This window comes from Ambystoma mexicanum, chromosome 8 (assembly GCF_040938575.1).
Source record: "Ambystoma mexicanum isolate Mex_15411 chromosome 8, UKY_AmexF1_1, whole genome shotgun sequence".
In the NCBI taxonomy this organism is placed as follows: domain Eukaryota; kingdom Metazoa; phylum Chordata; class Amphibia; order Caudata; family Ambystomatidae; genus Ambystoma; species Ambystoma mexicanum.
The window spans coordinates 1,389,765,397-1,389,792,482 of record NC_090929.1 but is presented as its reverse complement, the minus strand read 5'-3'; the positions used below and the strand labels follow the sequence as shown (position 1 = coordinate 1,389,792,482).

Below are 27,086 nucleotides of genomic sequence, written 5' to 3'. Positions count from 1 at the left end.
CATAAGCTGTCTCACAACTGGACACAAGTGAGAGTAGGTTTGAACAAGGAATTGTGGTTCCCAGGCTAATATCTGGTTTCTCTCAGAAATTGCCTGCTGTCACTCTATGAGAAGCACATAGTCTGTAATATTAATTCAACATAACTAAATTTCGATATCCAGTCTTGTCAAATGGTAAAGTTTACATATGAAATATATGCAAGTGGTACAGGCACATATTATACAAATGTTGAATAAAAATAACTCAACCCCCTTTTTTCGTGGTTACAGCTCTGGTGTTAGCAGGGGGCAAACTGGAAATAAAGCAAGTTACCTGCTGCAGCCAATGTACGTTCAATCCCTTTACCTGGAACTCCATTAAAATATGGCAAAATCACAAGTGACGTTTGTAAACTCTACCTGGGCATAAACACCTCAGTAGAGTAAAGCAGTTGGAGAAGGTTCTTGGAGTCTTTGGCTGTGCATTCTCACGGAGGAGTAATGGATAAGGGTGACCCTGAACATTCTTGTGTTGGAAGCAACAGCATTCCTCGTAGCTGCACAATGCACAGACTTTTCATAACAAATGAAGTTGTACATACTGTTCACATCATTGCTGTTTGTGCAATTGTTCCAAATGCCCAACACTCCAAGAGTAAAATTGAGCAATGGATCTTGCCTTCCAGCACAATATTACCTTTGTGAGTGTGGTTTAGGCTATGGGTCTTGCCAGCTTGCGTTCAAGGTCATTTAAAATGTTTGATAACTCTGTAGAGTTGGTTGGACTGTGCAATACATAGAAATATTTGAGATTTGTGCATATAGATATACAGTACTGTTTCCCAGTAAAAGGTCTACCTTGTATTTAAAATATAATGAATGTCAAGATCACTTATAAACATCACAGTCATACATTGTGTGACATAGGTTGTAGTTGGTTCTCCTGGTAGTACTGAGTGTGCAGCAGAATGTCATCAAAGACACATGATAAACCCAGCAGCGATGCCATTTGCCTGCTTAGCACTGAGCTGCTTCTGTAAAGGTGGCTAAATGGATATCTTTACGGAACACCTTTACAGCTGTGAAACAGTGTGTACCTTTGGCACACAGTTTGTGTTCTCACCCTTCTATGGCTTTGGGTATCCTTTCCCAGGTTTCTTCATGCACTTGCACATTCAGATTTACTCTTTGCCATTTTAACTTCTCTATGATCTATTTCCTGCTTGCACCTTTTGGGAATCCACAGAACTCTGAAATGTGGTGCCAGGGAGGGAAATTAGTGCCTGCTTCTGAACATCATTTTAGGGCCACCTGTGGGAACTCTGTGCTTGACTTGAGCATAGGCATGCGTTTAATATTGCAAAATGATGCATAATTTTTAACTGTTACATTTCTGAAGGGAAAAACCCTAATTTTTGCAACAGTTTAAAAATTGCATGTTGTGTATTTGAATATAGATGTGATTGCTTAACACAGTTTATGTGTGTATTGATTAGAAAGAACTCCACAGATAATGTCAAGTGGCACCAATAAAACCAATGAGGTTTTGGCTGTTTTGCATATTAAAGAGCATTTTGGGAAGATATGAATGACCAAAAATATTTATATCTGTCATGTATGTCTGTGAGAGCTGAATGACTAAATCACTAAATACCTAAAGCATGCTGTGTTTTGTACGCGCTGCATTTATTGTATTTCAGCTATTATCAGAGTGGAACGACTGCTAACAGCTCATAATTGCTCAGAGTGTGGTGGATCAGTCAGACTTGGAGAAACATAATTGGCTTCATATTAAGAAAATGAAAACCAGTAATTTAAAAATAAAATGCTGCTTCTTGGCCTGGTTGTAAATATATCTATGCTCCATCCTGCAGTCTGATCTCTGTGCCATTTAATGACTCTTTGACTTAAGCATTAGTACACCTAATAAACTTTAACCTTGGTGTTGGAGCACTTCTGACTCCGGGACCTCATTGTTTGTGTACCTCATAGCCTTTAAGGTGAACACTTCCAATAACTCTTGAACTGAGACATTGCCACACTTTTGACCTCCATGGCCTCCTTCATTGGAACTCCCTTTCCATGGATAAAAAGAGTAAATATCACTGCTTTCAAATCTGCCCTAAACCCCTTGAAGGTAGCAACACCTCCATCCAATGAATTATCCCACACCTGTGATATCCTCCTTGCCCCATCTGAAATTACTGCAAATATCTGTTAAAATGGTATCATATTTATGCCGCTTTTCACTGCTGTCCCCATTCCATATCCGTACTGAAATTCCTCTCCATCAGCTGGACTTCAGCCTATTATGCATCTCATTGTCCCTATGTACAGCACCCTGCAAAGGGGTTGCTCCTGCTGCTAAGTTCTCAGGTATACCGATTTAGTTAGAAAGTACTCACTTTGCCTCATTTAATAAATACAAATATAAGTACTTCTTGGAGTTTAAGATGAATACTTCCAATGACTCTGGAGCTTAGTTCACAAAGATTAGGGTATAACCAAGGAGGGTGTGCTGCAACCTCTCCTATTTCATATGTTATCTGCAGCAGAATCAGCAAAAGGAAGACCCCAAACTTCATTAGACTGTAAAGATAGACCAATTTGTGCTGATAATTGCGCTATAACTTATAAATATCTTCTACTCAAAGTCAAATATGGAAAAGCAAGTCTCTCGACATGTTATATTGACAAATGTTTTAATTCTGATGTTGGAAACAGCCAACACATGTTTCAACCCCCTGGTCGTCCTCAAGGCAAATTAATCTGCTAACTTTTGGTTTCCCTATTGTGTGCAAATATACGGTCATCACAAGGTATTTAGACTTGAAAATAGACTTCGTTGGTTCTTAAGTGCAGATTTTGTTGATGTATTTCAACCTTATATGCATTCTGTTATGCCCATAACAGGTGTGTTAGTTTATACTGCAAACGCAAGCTGGTCCTTGGTCCCCAATTCTATGGCCTGTGCATGTTCAAAATACATTTTAAATCTTCCCGGTGGATCAAAGTGTCACATGGATAGATCCATCCATACAAAATTCAGGCCGCTTAGTCATGGATTTTAAGAAAAAACATGAAGTAGACATTTGTATAGTTTGCTGTGGGCTTCATGTCTGAATATTCATCGGTCACTCTCATGCTTAGATTCCATTGACTTGGCCTTACAGAAATCTCAGATCCAGTCAGGTCCCTGCCAATGAAATGATCAAGGAAGTACACAAATTGCTACTTGGCAATGTCAAAGGCCACTACAGTCTGCATTATGTTAGATTTACTGGGGATGTATATTCAAATGTGTGTTCAGGTTATCAGTCCACAGTCTTCTACAATTTTGTTAGTTGACGCAGGGCAGCAGAATTCTGCACAGGATGATCACTCTAATGGCACCATCTGACAGATCTCCTAACCTGGAGATAAGCAATACCTCCAGCTTTGCCCAGGAACCAACTCCATCAGTATGAAATCTGCTCCTCCTTCTAAGCCTGGATTCCCTTCTGCTTGATTCTGTGTTTGTGTGGGGCCTTCCCTGAATGACTTTTGGATACCTCTTCAGGACTGCTCCTTTCTTGCCTTTAGCCTATATCGATACCTTTACCAGTCCGCTATTAGTAATCAGTGAGAAAAATATCTCTTTTTGGTTTACTAATTGGATTGGTTACTCACATTCTACCACACGTCAAACATCTACAGCACTAACAACTGATTTGCCATGAGCGTTAGAAGTAATGTAATGGCTGTATTTGTTCTCAGATTTCCACCTCCCTTTTCCTAGGGAAGAGATTTCATATTTACGCAATCCCTCCTCTCAGTAAAATGATATCAACAAATGTATAATTTGTTGCAATAAATATGAAGTTACCAAACACAAATTTGTTTGCACATCACCTTCCAAAAAATACAATCATTGAACTTTTCAAAGTGAGTGGTTTTCTGACGTGTAACCTAAATCTGACTAAGATGAGCAGGAACAAATTAATGAATCAAAATTATGATTATTATTATAATAGTTCTTTTATAACGCGATTAATACCAGCGAGTGGTTTCTAAGCGCGGGATTCAAACCTGTAATCCGCTGCATTGTCTTCTTCTGCAGATGGCAGCCTAAATTTCTTTTTTCATCTGAATACCATAGTTGTGAAGGTATGAATATTTCTAACTCTTCAAATGCTCACCATAAAGTGTCTGTTTTAAAGAGGTCATGCCATACTTTTTTTCCTTTTTCCCCACATTATATCTTCACAGGTGGAACATGTTGTTAAATACCCGTTTTAACTCTTTCTTTGAAGAGAAGAGTCATTCATTATTTTCGCAATAAAAGTGTACTAACCTCCTATATCTGAAGACACTATCAGGGGCAGATGGCAAGAATTCCCTTTTAAGCTTTAAGACATATTCATCTTTACTTGGTTGTCAGGGCATGGGAGGAAGGAGCTCACACAAATAATCTGGTATTTGGTAGTATTAAAGCTAGATGATCCACACTTGGCTTGTCTCCCCAGTGTCTGGCCGGTTATAAATTATGTATCTTGGAGGAGTCCAAAACTAGAGTCTCATCAGTTATGTGACTATGATTTGGATTTAAAGTCTGAGGAGTTTTAGGACATATCCTTCGCATCCTACCAGGAGGCATATACTTTATCTCCAAGCACAAAATGGCATTATGTCTCTCACATTAACTTCAAGTCCTACAAGAATGTCTTTGAGGGTTTGCTAGGATATATGTGTGCCTGGCTAATTACAATGTTCTCTTATGTTTCTTGGTAACATGTCTTTGTTGGAGCCTAGTTTGTTGATTCAGAAAGAGACACACACACACACACACCCACACTGTTTGCACCCAATATCAAGGTTTTATCGGTTAAATTAAAAATAATGAAAAACGAATGTATCCTGCAACTAAAATGCACACAATAAACAAAAGGAATCTTTAAATGGATGGAATTTGTGGAAATCCAAACTTTGTCATAGTTAATGTCAAATATGCCTCTTTCTTTGTACACTTCTGATTGTGAAACCACATTTCTTGTTAGTCAAGTGACATGTGCATTTCGTTTTTCAGCAATTTAGTTTAAATAAATGTTCTGTTAGCACACATAGGAAATCTAATCTGTGGTTGTTATGCAAGTTCATACATTAATTCGGTACACTTCATACCTCATTCTATTTGGTGTAATCTCTTAATCCGATCTTCATCACGCTAGCCCTTACACTGTGCATACATTCATTTCAAGTGGATGGTGTGGATGAAGGCCTGGACTACAGTATGGGCAAATTAGCACTATGTTACCTTACAATACATTACCTTTTTTTCTTTACTTCATCACTAGTATCAACTTCGTTGTAAAGACTAACAGTGTAAGGATTATGGTGAGGGAGAAGAGGACTTGGGTAACGAGTATCACCTATGTGTAATCGCTTATATGTATATCAACATATTTCTGGGAACACGCTTCAAGGGGGGGCAGTCATGTGGTAGCCCATGGAATTGAGAGGTCATTTGTTGAAAGTGAACATTAGTAAAAGTTCTCAGCATACGGCTCTTCTTTGCAAGACTTGTTTAAGTCAGCCTTAGGGCACAGGGATAAGGACAGGATATTTAATTCCTATGAGTCTCTTTTGGGTATGCAGTATTCTTGTCCTTAAATGTTTGTATGCCACCATTTGGAGAGACCGGCTGTTTTGACTTGTCAAACTGAGATGTCAATGGCAGGGATAGCAGTAGTTTCCCTAGGCAAACAGGCTCATTGCTGTGAAGAACCTTATAATTAAGGAAGATAGATTGGAATGTTGATTTTTGATGTCAACAGCAGTCAATGCAATTCCATTAGGGTTGGCATGATGTGGTTGGTCTGCTTTACATCAAGGGTGAGGCAGGAAGTATCTTTTTGGACATCTTTGTATTATGAACATTATTGTTTCTGGAAGGCTTCATTAATGCCTTCAGAGTAATTGTTGCAAGAGGGGATCACAGAAAGGAATGTAGTGATGCATCGAGGTAGCAATGACAGCAGTACACTCCTGCAGAGAAGTGGTACAAGGTTAGAGGCAAGAGGGGATCACAGAAAGGAATGTAGTGATGCATCGAGGTAGCAATGACAGCAGTACACTCCTGCAGAGGAGTGGTACAAGGTTAGAGGCAAGAGGGGATCACAGAAAGGAATGCAGTGATGCACCGAGGTAGCAATGACAGCAGTACACTCCTGCAGAGGAGTGGTACAAGGTTAGAGGCAAGAGGGGATCACAGAAAGGAATGTAGTGATGCATCGAGGTGGCAATGACAGCAGTACACTCCTGCAGAGGAGTGGTACAAGGTTAGAGGCATTCCTGGCCACTTTTTTGACCCGTAAGACAAAATGTAGCTCAGTTCTGAAGATGAAGTTGAGGTTTCTGACCTTCGGGAATGGGGTTCAGGGATGATCTATTGATGAGACCCTGTTGACCAGGGTGGTGACCCCAATTATATAATAAACAGTGCATATGTCTGTGCAGCAAAAGATATTCTGGCAGCACTGTATGGAGCAACATGTCGGGCCTGCTCAGACTGTGGTGTTCTAATTTTGATAGAAATGGGATGTATTCAATCTCAGTAATTATATTCCCTCGAATGGCAGATGTGTTCCTGAGGCCTCTCACTGATTTGCAGGGCTGTTCCCATTGCTGTATTGGAACAAAGTCTGGACTATAGAAGCCAGTGGGACAGACGCAAACAACATTGTACCGTTCTGAGTGTAGCAAAAGTAGATGTGATCCCATGGTTTAAATTTGCTTAGGCTGGTTTTATTAAGATAGGTCTGGGCAGCTACTCGCTGTTCCTGCATTTGATACTGACATCAAGTGGTGCTGAATTCAAGCAGTAAATACTGGATTTGGGCTAAAAGACTGCCTTGCGAGTGTATAGGCAAGAGCTCCATGGCCCTGGCCTATTATGAGATCACAACATTCCTGGACCTTTAGTCATATTTGTTCATAATGATGTAAAGGCAATACTGACATTCTCTCACAATATACATTTAGGGGTCCCCCCATTGGCATTTCACACAAAGCATAGTGCACTTGCTGAACCCTAATGGTGCATTGAAATGTCTCTGTGCTCTGAATATAATCTTCTTTACATCTCTGAAGTGGAGCCTGGCACAGTACACTACCACACTGGGAAAAATGACAATCATATGTCATTTTAGAAGTTGCACAGATTTCAAATATTGGGCCATGTGATTTGTCATTTAATGCACATCACTGCTTGTGTGCTCTGGTGCGAGTAAACATCTACATATTAAGCAACCTGTGGTGATGTATATGGTACAGAGTGGGATATTAGAGTGGTTGAGTTTCTTGATGACAGATGGTGTCCAGAGGCCTCTGTGAGTGTAACCATTAGCAGGTGGCTATGTATTTCTCATTGTGTGTGAAGGTAAAGGCGAGGGTCTTGGGTGTGAGTGAATTCTTACTATAGTCACAGTAGTATGAGGTGGAGAAAGGGTGTAGTGATGAAGAAACTTGATAGGGTGCTTTTGTAGCTCTCTCTTCTTGCTCTCTTTTTATTCTCTTTCAGTAGATACCTAGGCACATTGTGTTGCAAGGATCCGAAAGAAGGTGATAGAAGGTTAGAAGAGAAACCCAGGAATATGGGGCGAGGAAGAAACTGCGGGTTTGGGAGAGTGAGACCCAGGAGCCTGCAGAAGAAAGGACTCAGGAGACTGGTAAAAAGGAGACGGGGGGCTGGAGGAGAGACCCAGAAGACTGAGGATAGGATGATAGAGAAAAAAACAGGAGTCTGTGGAAGAGTTTGCAGAGCGATAGAGGTTAGCAAGAGGTTAGTATGAGAGAAAGCGACACATGGAGCTGGAGATACCCATTAGGTTTGGGGGAAGAAGGGACAAGAGAGAGAGAAAGAGAGAGCGAGAGAGAGGGAGGGAAATACAGAGAGAGAGAGAGAGAGAGAGAGAGAGAGAGAGAGAGAGAGAGAGAAGGAACCAGGAGGATGGAGAGAGACAGAGAAAGGGATAGAGAACGAGAGAGAGGCTGGGGATAGACGGGCATAGGGAGTTGAAAGAGTGAGATTACAAAGTTAATTCTGTTACAGAGGTCTCTAAAGAGATGCTGGTAAAAAAGTGAAGAAGCAGCCCCTATTTCATTCAATGCATCAAACTATTGTACATACCTTCCTCTGCTAAAGCGTGCACAAACAGCTTTCTCCCCCTTTTTCATTGGGAAGGAGCACGAGACAGGGGTACACCATGTCACCATTACTATTCACCCTTTGTATTTAACCTTTAGCAACACTCACACGCTCTAAGCATGGACATTGTAGTCTTTGCATCATTGGATCACCTAAGATTATTTTATTGTATGCAGGTGACATTCTGTTATACATCAGGGACCCCAATGTCAAATTTGAGGCCTGGACTTTAGGAAGTTTAAATCTTTGCACAATGTTCAGGATACTGAGTCAATTGGACAAAATCTGATGTATTCCTGCTAACTGACGTTACTATCCCCCTTGGAGATCCTTTGGGTTTTAGCTGATCCCAGCCAATATATCTTACCTGGGCATCCGAGTTTATAAAGTTCATACCTCGCTATATGCAGACAACCTAGCAACTTATCTCCCAGTCATCACTACTAAGCTCAATGCATGGTCTAATCACATATCCTTATATGGCCGCCTGTGCCTATTTAAGATGATTATACTGCCCAAACTATGAGAATTCTTCACTAACTTGCCGATCTGGACTGGTAGGTCCTTCTTCCGCACACTCTGTTCCACAGCGTCTGGAATTCTTTTGGGTTCTGGATGCGGTAGGCTGAATTGGGAATACCTGGTGAAACTGAGTAGACAATGGATTTCTATTTTGCTTAGCAGTAGTCACTGGGGATTATGATCAAGAAATATTTTATAACACGAAAAAGGGGCAGTCAAATCCGGAGATTAGGCTGAGCCGAGCAAGAATGATGCTTGTGAGCCATCATGTGATTTGTAATGTCTCAAGAGGTAAAAGAGGCAGGTTTCCGATCGTAGGTGGTCCACATCACAGCAAACGTTGTGACTCACCACTTCCAACCAGATTGCTAATAGATTTGTAGCCACTTAATGTAAGCAGATATGCCTTGCAATAACTTAAGAAGACAGTCCTGAAGAAGGTGGTGCTAGCCACATACACCACCGAAACGGGTTGAGCTGGTAGGAGGCTTCCTGCTACAAACCACGTAATGGCCATAGGGAGACTCTGAAAGCCATACATCTATCCCCTGGCTCAGTCTTCATAGCATATTGTTTTAATCTTTAATCTGAGTTATATTTTTATTTGTGGGCTAATAAAGCTGATTTTGCTACAATACTGACTGGGAATTTGCTCTACCCTACTTTTTAATATTTCAATGAAGCAAGGCTTTATGCGTTGGCCATCCTGTTTCTGCTACGATTCACTGCAAGGAACACATTATCAGTGCTGTTAGCTAACGAATTACAATCAAATGAGAGAAACCTTGTAAAAATACAGCTTATTTATTTATTTTTCTACCCACTATTAGATAGGCAGCACACCAGCTCTTACTAGGGACACTGTTTAGGATAGGCAGGGATTGATAGAACTTTCTCTGTCCTTTTGTCCTTCTTGTTAAGACATGCCCAAGTAATAGCCTAAATTGATGGATGATCTAGTAGTTATCTTTCTCTCTGTATAACCTACAGGACGAGCCTGCCTCTTTTATCTCTTGAGATATTACACATCACATGATGGCTGACGAGCATCAGCCTTGCACGGCTCAGCCTAATCTCCAGGTTTGACAGTATCTGGTTAAAACCTTTGATCAGGGAGGCCATGGCCCCTGACTTTGAGGTTTACTATCTTGTGTCACAGGCAGAGTTTGCAGCACCCTAGTATACCTCATCCCAGAACATATTACATGTTGAAATTGAATGTTGCAGTGCTATCCCCTTTAGTTTGCGGTCTGAAATATTTAATGCTCTGTATGATAACACTTGCACTTTTGACCCAGTTAGAATTAATGTTAATGCCAGGCCCTGACTATTTCGATGCTTGGGAATATTGGCATCCCATAGCTGCCATATGCCCTTATAGGATTTTCCTGATATCACCCTGACACTTGAAGGGATATTCGGGCTGGAAGGGACAAGAAGGGTCCTATATTGCTGGGTGGCATGTTTCCTGAAGGTATGTTTGTGTCATTGGATGACTTTATTCATATATTTGGTAACAATCCCACTTTACTCCTGCCTGTAATATTATCGCATGAGGGCAGCGTTCAGCCGTAAATGCCATGCTTTCCCTATGAACCGGAATCCTATCCATGTATAGATGTCATTGTTCAGAGCCTGGACTGTCATGGATCAGTCCCTACATTATATAACCTGGTACAGCAAAATCTCGATGCCCCAAGACAAACTTGCTCTGTTGGGTGTCATTCCTCGACTCTGAGATGTCTGATGAGTGCTTTAACAAATACTGTCTGTTAACTAAAAATGTCTCTCTAAATGCCAGGTTCCGCTTGATAAGATTGAAAGTCCCTAACAGTGTGCATTACACACCTGCCAGAATTGCACAGATATCTTTGGAGGCAAGTAGTGGATCATCGATTGCATGCCTATGCGCATGTTTTGGTTATGCCCCTAAATGATCTCCATCCGCAATAGCTGATATGCTGGCCCGAAATTACCCATATTCCACACACATTAGCCCAAATCAAATGTCTACTGGGAGGCATTGGCAACACCAATATTGTTAAATGCAGATTTTTCAATGCTTCCTGTCTTTTTTACCAAAAGAATGTATTCTAAAATATTGGAAATCTTGTAAAAGCCCATCGCAAACTGAATGGTTGCATAAACGTACAATTGAACGGGAGGAGACCTATATCTCACTTAAACCTGCTCACCAACATCCCAGGGATATCTGGGACGGAGAGCGCTAATAATGCTTCATGAACCGCTATTTATCATTAGTCTCTGTACACTCCAACTCTTTAGAATATCCTTTATGTTAATGAAATGCCTAATGTTGTCTCCTAATTAATTATTCACTATGCTACAATCTAATCTGCATTGACATTCATGCTGCAACTCTAGGTTAGGCCACTCACTGCATATCTTGCCACTTGTTAAATAATGTTTTTTTTTTAAACAAGGTGAGACGTCACAGAATAGACAGAATAGGTGGTGATAAAGGATAAGGAGGAGTTGGTCAGATATGCTAAGGATGAGGTGGTGAGAGATGTTAAGGAGGTGGGAGAGAAGCTAAGGATGAGCCGGTCAGAGGAACAATGCAGGAGGGGGTGAAGAAGCCAAGCCTTAATATAGAGGTGCCTGGGGAGAAGGTGGTGAATAGTGAGAAGATTTAAGAGAAGGGTGGCCAGAGTCCACAATTGAAGCAGACAAACTCCAGGGGTAGAGGAGACGAGGATGAGAAAAGAAAAATGAGTGGGAGAATAGAAAAGCTGGAGGACAAGGAGATTGAGAGAAGGCATAAGGGGAAGGTTGGGATGGGTGAAGGAACACGTCCAAGTTCAGGCATTGGGGTGCTGAAAGAGAAGTACAAGGACAAAAGGAAAGAGACGGAAGGAATTAGAGAAGGTCTCTCAAGGACAAACCAGTGATGGGGCATGAAGGAAGAGAGAACATTTGGGCTGGGAGACTGTAGAACCAGGACCCCAAGTGAGGTGATGATCATGTTAAGACCTTAGTGTGGTCTTCTGTTTTATCTATAGCCCTGGGCCTTCGCTCGGGGTTAGCGTGACACCCTCTGCAGAGCAATAATCAGGCTCTAGTACATACTTTAGACCCAGTAGGCGGTGACCTCCTCACTATACCTTGGGTGCACAAGAACATTGCATTAGGGGGCTACACACATTTGCTTACGAACTGAAGGTTGTGAGAGTCATTTTTGTATATCCTCTTGGCTTTATTCGGATACTGAGGACCTACCCCCTCAATTGGTTCCATTTATTAAAGTTGCTGTGAAGGACCAGGTCCCGGCCCTGACATGAAGTGAAAGAATGTTTTCTTGAGTTCTTTGAAGGTTTCCCATGAGTCACTTACATATACGTGAGTGCATTACCATCTTGACCACGTTTGAGTTACTTTATTGCACACTTATGACCATGAGGGAATTCCTTTAGTTTGTCATTGAAAAACAAAAAAAAACGAATAAAATGTCACATATGGCCTTTGTGTCAACCTTGTGCACTTCGAGAAACTCTCTATATCCCTTTGAGGAAGAGGCTGTGTGAATAATTGTTAATGTGGAGAAACATGAAGTCTGTATTCCCTTAATCCTCTTCGAAAGAAACTCTGTATATCATGATTGCATGATGAGAACTGATATCCAGGTTCCCTGAACCCATGGACGAAGAGGCTGAATTCATGAAGATTACATCGCTGGAACTGAAGTACAATTTCCCAGAACCCTTGGAGAAAATGGCTAAATGTTTGAAGAGGCCCAGGTTCACAGTAGACGTACTAAATAAATAAGAGTATTCACCCTGCACACTGTCAATCAATGTATCGAGTTCTCCAAACCTTCTGAGAAGGAGACAGTGTGTGATAATGTTACATGCTCGGAACTGAAGCCCCATATCCAAAACTAACTTGAGGGTCCAGAAGAAAATTTACTTCCTGCTAGGAATAGGCTCCCAAGTTCCCTGGCCAGCTTTAGCAAGAGATGAACAGAATTATGGCCAGAGTCCAGGCCATCTTGCGACACCCAAACCATTTGCCAAAAGCTGGACGAAATACAATCTTTAAACGCTCTGGTCAGTCTAATGTTGTCTCTTGAGATTTTGCCACATTTGGGGTGCCTCGGCTTTAGTTTTTGAATAATTACATGCAGTTGCATTTTGGTCTGGAATCACACTCTCCTCTTTCCACACCCCGATTTTTGATATGATATAACCTAGTTTTCCATGATGCAAGCTTCTTCTGGTGATCTTTTAGCATGGAATATAGTTACAATAGTACTACGACGTTTGAAAGAGATCTTTCACGACACAAGGTTTATATTTTAATTGCTCCAAACTCTTAAATTGGAGCATAATATATGCGTAGTAGGCCATTACATGCAACCTGCAATGAAAATAGACACTACAATCTTATATGAACAATGTACCTTGGGCCAGTTAGGCCTGTGACTTGGATGTACTAATAAACATAGAAATGATCTCTGGAATTTCAAATCTACATTCACTCACAACATATTGTTTCTCCAAAGGTTTTGCAATGACAGTCCAAAGTAGTTTGTTTTTCCTTTAGAATTTGCTGCAATTCATTCATAACCTTCTTGCTTCTATGTGCACGTGCCCCGTGAATAAACCCTTTTGTGCAAATTTGTTAAGTGGGGATTTTTGAAATAGTTTCTATGTGAGCTCAGGGTGATAATGTCCATTGTGTCTGAAGGCCTAATGTCAGATAAGGCTGTTGGTGAGGGGGCACTCTGCAGATATGCTAACTGCTCTGTGCACTGTATCTTGTGCTGCAGAATGCATCGTCCTTGGAGGGGCCCGAGCCGGACCTGTCCGTGTGCATCCAGCAGTCGGTCATCGTGTGGATCCCTCTTGGGTTCCTTTGGCTTTCAGCACCCTGGCAACTTCTCCACTGGTGTAAATTTAGAAAAGAAAAATCATCATTCACGAAAATCTACATCATCAAGCAGGTGATATGTTCTTATTTTACAGGATCATTGTCTTTGTCTGCTCTTTAAATATATTCATGCCCTTGCCCCTATTTATCTCTGTTCCTTGATTTCCTTCTACCAATCAACTCTGAATCTCCGGTCTTCTTCCCAATTTCTTCTTTCTGTTCCTCGCCCGCCTCGTGCAGCGTCTTGCTTCCACTCATTTCAGCTCCTCACCCCCAAAATTCTGAATTCTCTTCCCTTTGACATTCGCTCCTGCCCCTCTCTCTGCCAGTTAAAAAAAAACGCTCGTCTCAACTACTCCAGCTTTCCTTCTCCTGAACACTGCTTCTTCTCTGGTCACCAATTCTAATGGTCTGAATCCTAATTTTACTGTACGTGTTGCTTTTGTTGAAGAGCTTTGGATAAAAGTGCAATATAAGCATTGCAGGTACATAAATAAATAAATATTCCTCACGCTAATGCCCAGATGTGGAGAGCATTGCTTCTCCAGAGTCCTTTCAACTGTTGTCTGGAATTGTTGCTACTACTCCTGAATATTTGACTCTGAGTTCTACTCAACAATAGGCTATCTTCCTTAATCACAGTATTTTAGGGCTAAGCAGGTGAACTATAACAGTGGGGACTGGTGATCTTTCATATGGGAGTGGGGCTGTACATACAACCCCTCAACTGGACCTACCAAGCCAAGGTGGGTTTAGGGAGGGGTTCGCCTCTAGCACCATAACACGTCTTGGAATCTGGCGCCATCATTTACAGCATAGTTTCTGAAAGCAAATGGACAGAATGTAATTTACAGCTCGTTCTGAGGGGGAGCACATGCAATATTCTAATACTTCAAATAGCAAATCACACATGTGCCCATCAGAAAATGTGCCTATGATACACGCGCTGGGTAAACAGGAAAATATTAGTGACACGTCACTGAGGCAGTGACGATAGAGTGTGCCACTACTTTTCTGGGAAAAAGAGCAATTGTAAATCATTGGCCAGTGGAAATTACAACCTTTATAATATTGCGTCTGGAGATGTAATTAAAACATTCTTAACTACCCTGCTGGGAGATTAGAATGCACATCAATGTTGCTATACGTGATAATCAAATTATATCAGAATAGTCAAGGAATACAATACAGAATTATATATATATCAGGGTGCAGGCAGCTTACTCCTATATATTGCTGATTCTCAAATATTTCGGAGATTATATGGTGGAGTTTCACTGCATTCTGTTTTTCAATCTTGGGAAGAAAAGTAAGAGAAAGCAGTAAGATGATGGTCTGTGACAGTCCCAGTCTGGCTGCAGGGAGAGGGAAGAATGCACGCGCCTCACCAAAAGACCTGCTGCAAATTCTGAGGCTGCAAAACCAGTCATACTTTAAGCACAATCTACATATGGCATTGGATTTCTCGCTCGCTCCTGTTTTGGAAAGTCTAATGGCTCCTTCTGCCCTTAAAATGAACATTAAAATGGCTTAACTGAAGCACTACCTTCAAGGGATTCTGCTCAAATACAAAATGCCAGAGTTTAGCTCAATGTACCAACCTGTTAATTTCCACCTTTGAAAGGCGATTTGTTCCTTGCATTGCCAGTTTCAATTTGACTAAATTAAGCTTGCTGCATGCAACATCATTGACCCTGAAAAATGTCCATGCAGGTTTTACACTACCTCCAGAAATTGGACAGTTTTTGGGAAACCACCACGTGAGTTTGGACGAGTAGGTTATTTTGTCATTGCACCGAACACATTGATCCATGCCAGTTGCACATTATCTGCAAACAAACAGTCCTTTTAATTTCATCAGCTGTATGCGGGTTTCAGATCTCCCCAGTTACATGCATTGTCATCCCATGTCATTGCTCCAGAGTAATTGGCATTGCATTTTTACACCCCTCATTGAAAATGAGGGTCCCCGTGCACATGGCCCCAGAACTCATTTGGAAATAATGTAAACGTTGATCATATTGCTTGCAGCTTGCATGTCTTTTCACTGGGCATGGCTTAAGACTAAATATGTGCACCAAGATATGTGAATCATGTCATATTTCTGCCAATGTGTATGAAGTTGTATCAATGAAATGTACCTTTACTATAACTTTCTTTGACATAAATACAAGCTCTAAATGCATACATTTGTCCACCATTTGTTCTCTGTATTCCGCCCACAGTTCCTCGCAGTGTTGCTGTTCCTTAATACCATAGCTGGGTTGGCCATTACAGTTGCAGAGGACTTTGGAGAATACCGGGACCCATCTCCGGGAAAGCTGAACCCTATTGTCCTTTATGCAAATCCTTCTCTGTATACAGTAACATGGGTAAGACAATATATGTATGAAGTCATTCGGTAAAGCTAGAATCTTCTCAATGCAATATGATGCTTGAAGATACGATCCATCCTATGCAGCACCGAGTTGCAAATTAAGTTTACCACACACAGTGAAATGTGCACAAACTGTGTCAACTATGTGTTGGAACAAGGATTAGAAGTGACTCCATCCATCTGAATCACACCTTTAACCTCACCTTTATACCATTAACTCAGCCTCAGCCTAAGGTGTATCACCAACAGGGAAGAGGATCATTTGCCCACTGTTGGAGTGATTTCTAAATAAAATTTAGGAAAAGGGGAAAAGATGCTAACAGCTATAGAATCCTAGAAAACAGGGTGAGGTCAGAAAGATAAATGGCGTATTGGCGAGGACCATGGCTTTCTCTGTACCACAAAAGTCTTTGTTGCCCCATATATAACATGTTACAAATATTAGAGAACATGGTTTGGTCCCATCAGAGATCAAGGGCACAACAGACATTTTTTTTTAGGGTTCAACCCCTGCTGTCTCTTCCTTGGCTACCTTGCCCTCTTCTCCTTCCTTTTCTGCCCCCCTCGGGCTTCTTCACACCTCTGCATGGCGTACCTCTGATTTGTACCCCTCCCCGGAAGTCTTTCAAGGGTGGCAACCTTCTCCATATTGCCACTCTAAACTCTCACTCAGCAGTCAAACACTCCTCTCACATCTGCCGCCTCCTGGTGGAACTTGACCTCGATGTCCTCGGTCTCACCAAGACACAGAGGCGTAGACAGTGTAGGGCCTTTGGGGCAAGGCCCACCCAAAATCTGTAAATTCCCACTCAGCAGTGCTGTGTGGGCATTTACAGAAATTTTTGTCAGTGCAGGGGGCCCAACTACATTAGCTTCAGGCCCCATTTGCTAGACAATCCTGGCTACGCCTCTGCTGAGACATGGTTCATGGCCAGCTCTGTCACAAGCTTTGACACTCTCCTCCCTGATGGCTACAAGATCCTCTCTGTGCACAGACCCAACCGTGTCAGAGGGGATGTAGCCCTGATCTTCCCCGAGTGGATTCCTGCCTCTGTCATTCCGACGCAAGCCTACTCCTCTTTTGAATGCCTCATCTGTAGGCTCTCTCTCTCTCCTGGCCATTCCCTTACTGTGGCTACCATCTATTGGCCACCTGGTCAGACCCCCTTCCTCTCTGAGTGGGTATACCTTTCTTCTTCCCTCCTGGTCTAAACCACTCAACTCCTCCTTCTTGGTGACCTCAACATCCACTTGGATGCTTCCTGTCCTTCCACTGGACTCTTTCGTGACCTTTGCGACTTTCTCTCACTCTCTATTCTCCCCTCTGGCCCAACTCACTCTGCAGACCTGACCTGGATGTTCTGAACTCTTCAGACCTTCCCCTTTTGTCCCCTTTCACCACTCCTCTCTCCCGGTGGGACCACTTTCTCCTTTTCTCCCATCTCACCCTCTCTACCCCTCAGGCCAAGCCAACTCCAGGACTGTCACCCACCTTCTCGGTTATCCGACCCATGAAGCGTGTGTCAGTTGCAGCTTTTGCCACCACTTTCTCACCCCCCTCCTCCCTTGGTTGACTCACACCCTGACACAGCCCTTTCCATTCTCGACTCTGCTATATCTGATACTCTTGATGTCTTTGCCCCCTGTCATGAGGATCCGCTTGAAGGCCAAAACCAAGTGCAACTCTTAATACGACTCAGACATTGTCACCCTTAAACACAAGTGCAGGGTGGCTGAGGGGAAATGGCATGCTTCTGGTACATCCTCTGACAAACTGGCCTGCTGCCTGCTCCAAAGGCAATACCGGCTCTCTGTCCGCACCAAGAAGAGAGCCCTCATCCAAGCCAGCGTTTCCGCAGCATCTAACAACTCGGCCAAACTCTTTAAGGAAATAGCCAATCCTGCTTCAGTCTCTACCTCTCCCGTCCCCTCCCAGGCCCTCTGCATGGTCCTGGCTTCTCATTTTATCTCTAAAACTCAGGACATCCTATCCTCTCTCTCTTCCTCTCCTCCTCCTCCGTCTACTGACTGCTCTTCCTCTGGCCCTTCTTGGGCCATCTCTCCTCCCTGCTTCTCTTCCTTTCCCCTGTTCTCCCCAGATGAGGTTTCTAGACAAGACCGATCTACGGAAGTCTCATCAAAACAGGTTCACCCCTGTTCCTCCAAAACCATCACGGACCACATTGAGACCCTGGCTCCCACTCTGGCTGACTTCAGAAACCACTCCATCGCCACTGGAGTCTTCCCCTCCTCCCTGAAGCACTCCCTTGTGCACCCTCTTCTGAAGAAACCCTCTGCCAACCCTTCCTGCCCGGCCAACTATTGTCCAATCTCCATCACTCCTTTCCTGGGCAAACTCCTGGAAAAAATGGCCATCTCCCAACTTAATCTTTACTCTGAATCTGTTGATTGTCTCCATGACCATCAGTCTGGCTTCACAGCTGCCAGAATTATGGAAACTGCTCTCCTGAACATCTGTGAAGACCTGCTCTCCAACCTCGATTCCAACACCCCCTGTGTCCTCATCTTACTTGATCTCTCTTCTGCCTTTGACACAGTCAACCATGCCATCCTGCTCAACCGTCTCCATGATAACCTCGGTATCACCAAACAGGCCCTGGTTTGGCTGACCTCCTTGCTCTCCGATCGACCCTCCCAGGTCCAACTTGGACCCTTCCTCTCCTCTATCTCTATCTCTACCTGTGGTGTTCCCCAGGGGTCTAACCTCTCTCCCTGGCTGTTCAACCAATACCTGACACTTCTTGCCCACTGCATTGCAGCTCTCTGCCCCAACATTCAGTGCTATGCAGGTGACACTCAGCTCATTTTCAGGCTCCCTTCAGCCACCTCTTCTCCTTTTCTCATCTCTGACTGTCCGCCATTCAGGAGTGGTGTGCCGCCAATGATCTCTGCCTTAATGCCACTAAGACCGAGATTCTCCTCATCGGCACACCTGCTGCCTCCTTTCCTGTCACTCTCTGGCCGGCCTCTCTTGGCCCTCTTCCTGCTCCCGCCTGTGAGGCTAAAAACCTTGTTGTCATCTTCGACTCCACACTTTCCTTCTCTCCTCACATCTCTGACGTCTCTGAGAAGTCACACTACTAGCTGCACCTCCTCAGAGGCATCTTCCTTTCCTCTCCTTTCCCCAGAAGCTTACTGTCTCTAGAGCTCTGGTTCGCTCTAGGCTGGACTATTGCAACAGCCTCTATCTAAACCTGCCTGCCTCTACTCTCCGCCCTCTGCAACTTATCCAGAACAGGACTGCAAGACTTGTCCTTGGCCTCAAGCCCAGGGATCGTATCTCTCCAGGACTGAAATCTCTGTACTGGCTCCCAGTGGCAGCGATGATTAAGTTCAAAATGCTCTGTATTTTCCCCAAGGCCTTCTGGGGCCTAGGACCTCAATACCTTCAACTCTCCCTTCCTAAATATCTCACTTCTTGAGTTTTTCGCTCATCTGCCTCCAACTCCCGCAGAGTTAGTCGCTTCTCCAAGCAGCAAGTTGGTGGTAGATCGCTCTCTTCTGCTGGGGCCTCCCTCTGGAACAGCCTCCCTGCCTCTCTGAAACTTGAGGAGAACCATCTCTGGTTCCGGAAGCACCTCAAGACCTTCCTCTTTGCTTCTGCTTTCTCTCCTCCTCTCCACTGCTGATCCCCTGGCAGAATCTGATACTGCACTGGTTACCTGGCTACCCTCTGATCTCAGGCCCAGCCCCCCCCCACCAGCTGCACACCTGCACTGCCCCCCGGCAACCCTTGCACTCAGGGACTGTTTCTGTATCCCTACAGCCCCTACTAGCACTTGTCACCTGATGTCTGCACTTAGCCTTGCACTTGCCACCAGCTGGCTGCACTTTTATTTATTGTTTTTATTTTATTTATTTTCCTGTTATCCTATGTACTGCACTGCCACCTCCCCTTTCCCCCTGCAATTTTCCCCTTCCCCCCTTCCCTGCACTTGTGCAATCTCAATGTCACCTGGCCTAATAGGATTGTTGTCTCTGTCATCCCTCTGTTTCCCCTCCCTTCCTTCGTCGCGCCTTGAAACACTTGTGTATAGGCGAGTTATAAGTGCCATATCATATCATATCATTTTATTCGAACTAACCCTACCTCTCGTTAACACCAGGTGAGAGCAGTATCCTACCAGTGTTGTTTACTTGCCTGCCATTTTAAGGTCAGGCATTATTGTCATTGCTGCTTCTTGACCTGTTGATTCATGTGGGAAGGCCATGGGGATGTATTCCCGTCTGCCTGTGTACATGCATGGGAACTGTCCTCTCTTCAGTTAAGAGGGTTTAAGAAAGGGGAATTTCGAAACCAAGTAGCCTCTTTGTCCATCCCTGCCGCTGGATGGACAGGACAGTTTTCTCTTTACACGCTTATGGATGAGAATGTTGGCACAGCATGTATCTTTTACTGCATGTGCTGTTGGGCTATTAAGGGAGAGTTCTCTGATTATTGTTTTAATAAATCTTTTTTGAGGGAATTGGTTTCCCTTGATGATTTTCCTTTGATTTTTTAGCCCTCTAATGATTTTCCTTTTGCCACTCTGGTTTGGAAAATTCCAGATCTGCTCCGGACTTTGGTCTGAGGCAAAAGGGCACATAAAAATGTAGACCCAAAAATCCTTCTTTTGCTGTGGTTTTCGAACAGTATAGAATTGAAGATCTTGGGGTTAATTCTGTGAAGGTTTGTCTTCCCACCCTCACTGCCAGAGTGTTCCTTAATCCTTCTTCTCTGAAACATGAAAAGGGGGTTCCCTCGAAATCAATGGAGCAGATCCTCGTTACAATATGGAGAGGGGAAGGATTCTACTATCATCTGTCGGCACCATAGGGAATTTGGGAGGGCTCTGGGTGATTCCCACTATACCATCTCATGGGGTCACATCACTGAGTGAGCGACTTCCCAGGCCCCACAGTTTCCCCAAATGGTATGCTCAATGTGACCTAAGTCAAATACACACTCTGACATATCGCATTCTTGTCTGATGCCTTTAAAGAGACCTCCTGCCATTTAATTGACAGCAATGTTGACAGACATCAGTTCCTCCTGACACCCTCTAGTTCTCAGCAACTGGCCCAACTCACATCTTTGGACTGCACAAATGAGTTGGCAACCATTTCATTGACAGCAATGTTGATAGACATCAGTTCCTCCTGACACCCTCTAGTGCTCAGCAACTGGCCCAACTCACATCTTTGGACTGCACAAATGAGTTGCCCAACAGTGTCAGCCAACATTTGCTTCTCAACAACATACCCCCCTAGTGTACATTTTACCATACTAGGAAAGAAGAGGCACCCTAGCTTCTTGCAATCTGCCTCTGACTTCTTTTGGTCCATTAGCTTGTAGCGAGTAATAGACCAAACTAAGCTTGTGTCTCTAACAATAGTTATAGCTACAGGATGTGCTACTACATATGACTCTTGAACCAGACGGCCATAAGGCATTTCAATCTTACAAGGACTTGAGGCTCAGTATTCCCCAAACCCCTCAAGTTTCCTAACTGCAGTATAGGGGGTTGCATCCCCAAAGTGGGAAAACAAGATTTGGGAATCATTTATTTGCAAATTTGAATAATCATTGTCTAAGCAACTTTGGAACTCACCACATCTGATAAGAATGGGTTTATGATTATTTTTTGCATTGTTACTTGATGAAATGGTGCCATTGCTCAGCGTATTGGATCACTTCTGTGACATTATACTTAGATCTCTAAGTGTTTGTGTTTGGGACCAGTTCTGAGGGTATTCAAGCTTTGCTTTTAAGGATAGGAGGGTATCTGGTGTGTGTCTCTTAAATTCTATAATTTCAGTCAGGGAGAAAAGAACATTTTAATAACAATGATAAATATAATTTTAATGATCCTTGAGGACCATAAATCTAAGGAAGCTGTTTATTTCTCTATGATTGTTGGATGGACTTTAACCTAAAAATGGATTATGGTTTAGCAAATGATGACTGTCTGAGTGAGGATGATATTGCATTTAATATTCCAATACCAGTGTCCATAGTGCCACCAAGGGAGTCACGTTTTTGGCTTTACTCTTAGAGAATGGTTTAAAAAACTGTGAATGTCTGGTAAACACCGGGCATTCCAGATAAACCAAACATTTCCAACAGGAGAACACATAGTGCTCTAATTTCCGTACTGGTTCTGGGTAGATCTCAGCACATGATAAAGGAAGTAGAAATGATGGATGGAGCAGAGAGTGATCATATCCCATAATCCTTGTTCATGACACTTTATTTAAATAACATGGCTAGGCCATTGCAGCATAGCTCCAGTTCAGCCTCTGAAATGTCTGATGGCAGGCACCTGAATTGCTCCGTCTGCAATCAGAGAGAAGAACATAGCAAGATGATCAAAGCAATACCTGCCTCAAATCAACCATTAAACCTATGAGGTGCCCTAATATTTTGAAACCACAAAGGGACGGGGTTGATGATACATTAAAAAGAATTAAACAGAGACCTACTTGCTCTACGGGAACATCGGGTAAATCCAAATACCAATGGAAATTACAGATATATTTACAAAAGGGGGCTTAAACAAATAAGAATTAAACTGGAAGACCAAATGTGGAATGAATTGGTATTGACCTACATGCCAAAAGGCGGCCAACAGTTTTGGCAAATCAATGTAAAGATTATAGATCCCCCAGGAGGGGTGCTACACACAATTTTTCTCTCAACCGGATGAAGGATAATTTGACCATTCTGTATGGTGAAAACCGATGGCAGAAACTACCCAAATGCAATTTATCTTAAGTGACAGTCCCCATACAGCTGTATCCCAGAAGAAGCATGGCCCAGAATTTACTGTCAAGGAAGTTGCCCACAGAACACAAGCTACAAGCCAGTCCTAGACCAAGTTAACCTAGATTTATTTGAATTTGGAATCAATGTCTAGGTACGATAGTTGATGATAATTTACAACTACTTGTGGCAGTTCGGCACTGTCCGCAGGAGCTTGCAATGGGGCTGTGATTGTGCCCATGCCAACAACAAACAAGCGCTGACAAAGCTGACAGTTCTGCCTTTTGTGTAGGCGTTTTCCAGGCACTGCCATCATGGTAGTATGTGGTATGAAATGCCTATAAAAGCATGAAACTGCTTGCTCCGCCAATGTTTGTTCTTAACGGGAATTCAATACAAGTAACAACACATACTGCATAACAATGAGGTGTCAGGATGCATACTTGCTTGAAACATGGCATATCACACCAGTGGATGATTTACAGCTTCAATTAAGCAATTACCTTTCGTAGGATTGCATAGAAAGTACAATGGGATCCACGTAAAAACCCATTGGTTGATCTTACAAGGTGATATGATCTACTCAAAGAGAACCCAGGAAGGTGTGTTTTGGGTGGGAAGAGTCGGTCTGTGGGTGACAATGACCACAAGGACTAGCATGGCTGTGCCCTATCAATCAGTGGGTAAAAAACAAGGAGGTGTGTCCTACCTCACATCCAATCGCCCTCTTATCTTTACTTCTATTCATCATCATATTGCGCTTTGTTTCAGCAATTTGCCATATAAGCATATACATCTTGAATAAATTCATTACCAAATAACACAATATTATCCAAGAGAAAAACCATCTTAAAAAAATAAAATGACCATGTCTTTCTTGTTCTCGATTATCAATCGACAGTACAGATTTGCAATAAGGTTAATTATTTGAAAATAGGGAAGAAAAGGCATACATCATAGTTTTGTGCCAACTCAATCATCATCAAGAAACGAAAACTCTAAAAATACATATAAAATATTGCTCAATATTCGAAAGCCATGTTTTTGTCTTATCCTCCACGCCATTCATAAATAGCTGGAAAATATAAGAGCTAGCCACCCCTTTCTTAGTGCAGTATATCTTGGGCACAATAGAAGGAAATATAGGGTGATCTCTTCTTCAGACGTGCAAAAAGTACAAAGTTTAGATCTATTTGGGACCAATTGCTTGCAAAATCAGTCGCAGGAAAAATGTCTGGTCTAAATTTGCTATATAAAGTGCAGGTGCATGAATTGGATAGATTGTTTTCAGATATTGCCCAGAGAGAGAATTATCCTTAAATGCCATGTGACCAGGGAATCTAGAATGGGAAGTGGAATCTAAAATCAGTGTTTCTAACCATAAGACCTCTAACTTAGCACAGACATTATTAGGTAAAGCATAGGTATTCTTTGTTTTCTTTGTGATTAACTGCTCGCATGCTGAGCTACTCATAATATTCGTCATATGGATATACCACTTCCAATTATTGCCACCTTGACATTCAATAATGTCCCACAACATTTCATTTTGCATTTTTAAATTGTCAAGTTTATGCAGGCGTAACCAGTAAGACAGGGGTTTGATTCAGATTCAAAACTAACACGTTTGACCAAGGTTTCAAGGAATAACAAGGGGGTAGGTGTACTATCAGGAAAATATATAATTTGTTTAATAAATTTGGTTTCACCTTTTGACAAATAACCCACCCTTTCTGTGCCCCAGAGTTCACTCTAATAGAGTGCCACAGGCATGGCTTGGTCATTGCAAGCTGCTAGAGTTGTCAAAGGGAGACTTTTCCCACATTAAGCACCCGAAGAAGCGAGGGGCCTATATGCCTTTTAATATCAGTTCCCTCTTGTCAGTTTTGGTGGACCAACTCATGTTTTTCTGGACTGTAACGCCCAAGTAATTATGCGAGTTGACTTCCTCAAGGTTTACCCCTAAGATTAATTCTGAACCTTCCAGTAATTACCTCTTTGTTTTTGCTTAGTCTATTTTTGCCAGCACCAAATTATGTGGCAACCTCTACAGTCTGCTGTATATTAAAGTAAGTTAAAATGTGTATGAACACATGCAATTGGAATTTGCAGGATTTAGAAACCTTCCTGGTCTGTTTGATAAAAGAGATTGTGTGATTAAAGAAGAACCTCAGGTTTAAGCCGACAGCTGTCAGTGCAGGAAGGGGACGAGGATGATAGGCCTGGAAAAGGGGAGTGAGAAAGGAATGGCAGATCCCACTAACATTACTTCAGTTTTGGTAGCGTCCATGAAGAGGTGGTTATCACTCATCCAAGCCAAAGTATCATGAGGTGATATGGACATTATAATTGACAGGTTGGGATATTTTAAAGTTATTTGATTATCATCTGTGTACACCTGGATAGGGGTGGAGAAAGGGTCCAGGATATCAGCAATAGGTTTCACATAAATGTTAAACAACCAAGGAGTGATTACTGATTCCTGAGGGACCCCATATCTTTAGCTGAGCAGTATTTTGTTTGATATCTGTGTTGCCAGATAAGTGCTGCCTTCTCTGCAGCCGGATTTAGTGATGAACACTTTCAAATGCTGCTGACAGGTCAAACAGAAAAAGAACTGAAGGAGAGTTAGCATCCATAATAGAAAAAAATACCTGCTTCATGTGCAGCAGGGCAGTTTAGATGCTCTGTGAGGGCTGCAAGCCAGGTGGGTTCCATGCGCATCTGCTTATTTGGTTCTGTTTAATCCAAATGTTGTTGCACTGCAATTTTGTCCAGCAACTTGCCAATAAAAGGGATGTTAGTGATGGGACAAAGGTTAGTCAATACATTAGGGAAAGCATAAGGGTTTTTTTCAGCAGTGGGGAGATAATGGACAAATTGAGATATTGCAGAAGGGCTGTTGACAAATGCAGTGAGATAAGGATTAATATGGTTTATGTGCCTTATCCATGAAGATGGGGCATATGTAATGTAATTGGTTATTTATAACACGCTTAATACCAAGAGGTTTCTAAGCGTGGACACGGGGATCGAACCTGTGTTGCACTGCGTTATTTTGCGTCCAAGGCAAGCGCGTTGCTCTTGAGCTATCCTCCTGAGGCATGGATGAGTCTGTTCTGATGATGCCTTCATTTTTGCAATGTTCCTGTAAGGTCATCTAGGGAGGTGGGTTGGAAAGTACTAAAGTACTATTTCAAGAGTTTATGGCAGCCGTGGTTTGGTTAGATCTTGCCAGGGTTGAGTGAAGTTGGCAATACTTCCACCTGATCTCAAACCAAGGATGACAGAGAGATGGCCAGATTTTGCAGTGTGTGGGGTCAAGATACTGCATTTGATTGAAAGGAAGGCCTTTTTCTTCCAGATGATGTTATAGGTGTACCCATTTGGTCTCACATGCAAGCAATTTTGTTATTATGTCCTTTTGCCATGTTCTTTAGTGTTTCCTGTGGGTTCATTTGATGAATGCTAGTTTGTCGATGTAACACCTGTTGAGAAATTTGTGGGAGGGTTTGAGGATTGTTGGCACAAAAGAGTCTAGGATTTAAGTGATATCTTTTTTGCAGGTTTGGTGGAATATCACTGACTGATGATATGGCGCCCAATTAAGATGAGACAGTCTGTTGGAATCAGGTGGGAGTGACCTGTTTCATAGAGCATACTGCGATAGAGGTTCTGCTGAGGGTGGATTGGAGATTGGCCCTGCCAATGATTTAGGGAACTTTGTCAAAGATAAGTAAGTTGTCCGACCAAGAAATTGGAGTCACATTGACCCCTGAGAATAGAGGAGAGGGTGGCCTTAAGATGATGACCACCAACATGGTGACCTTCTGCAAGAGAGTGATTCAGATTACTAGTATACTCCAGGAAGTTATTGGCGGTAGTCCAGGCAGATATTCAGGTTGCTCGGTATGAGCAGTTTATTTATCAGCGATAGACTATATACTGTTGATAAATTCAAGCCAGTCACTGAAAAATGGCTCTGCCTGACCTAGGTAATTGGCCATACAAAGTTGTGGTGTTAGGATTCAAGCACTAGCTGCAAAAAGGATGCTGTAGGATTAGTGGGGACATCTGCCACAGCAAGATATGGCAGCTGAATAAAGGTCATGCTACCGCCTAAGCAGAAGCCTCTGTTTCTCACTAGTATTTTGTACCGAGCAGGAAGAATGAAGATAAGGACAGTTGTGGAATTGGCAGTGAACCAAGGTTCTGTGGTAGCACGAATGACCATGCTCTGGTCAACCAGAAGATCATGGATTTTGGATTTTGGGGAATGTTACAAGGTTCATATGTTTTTCAATTTACTGCTAGTTAGGAGTGGTAGAAGTACCAGTAGTTTCCCCGTCCAGAGGCACATTATTTGGACA

At 42.7% G+C, this 27,086-nt stretch overlaps 1 protein-coding gene across 1 annotated transcript in view; it reads left to right on the top strand.

Annotated features, from left to right (window-relative positions):
- The window catches only part of ABCC2 (ATP binding cassette subfamily C member 2), a 467,216-nt gene that overhangs the window by 49,301 nt on the left and 390,829 nt on the right, over nt 1–27,086 (top strand). The window contains exons 2-3 of the mRNA XM_069611520.1: nt 13,476–13,649; nt 15,802–15,948. Coding sequence (XP_069467621.1) covers nt 13,476–13,649; nt 15,802–15,948 — 321 coding nt within the window. The remainder of the gene's footprint in view (nt 1–13,475; nt 13,650–15,801; nt 15,949–27,086) is intronic.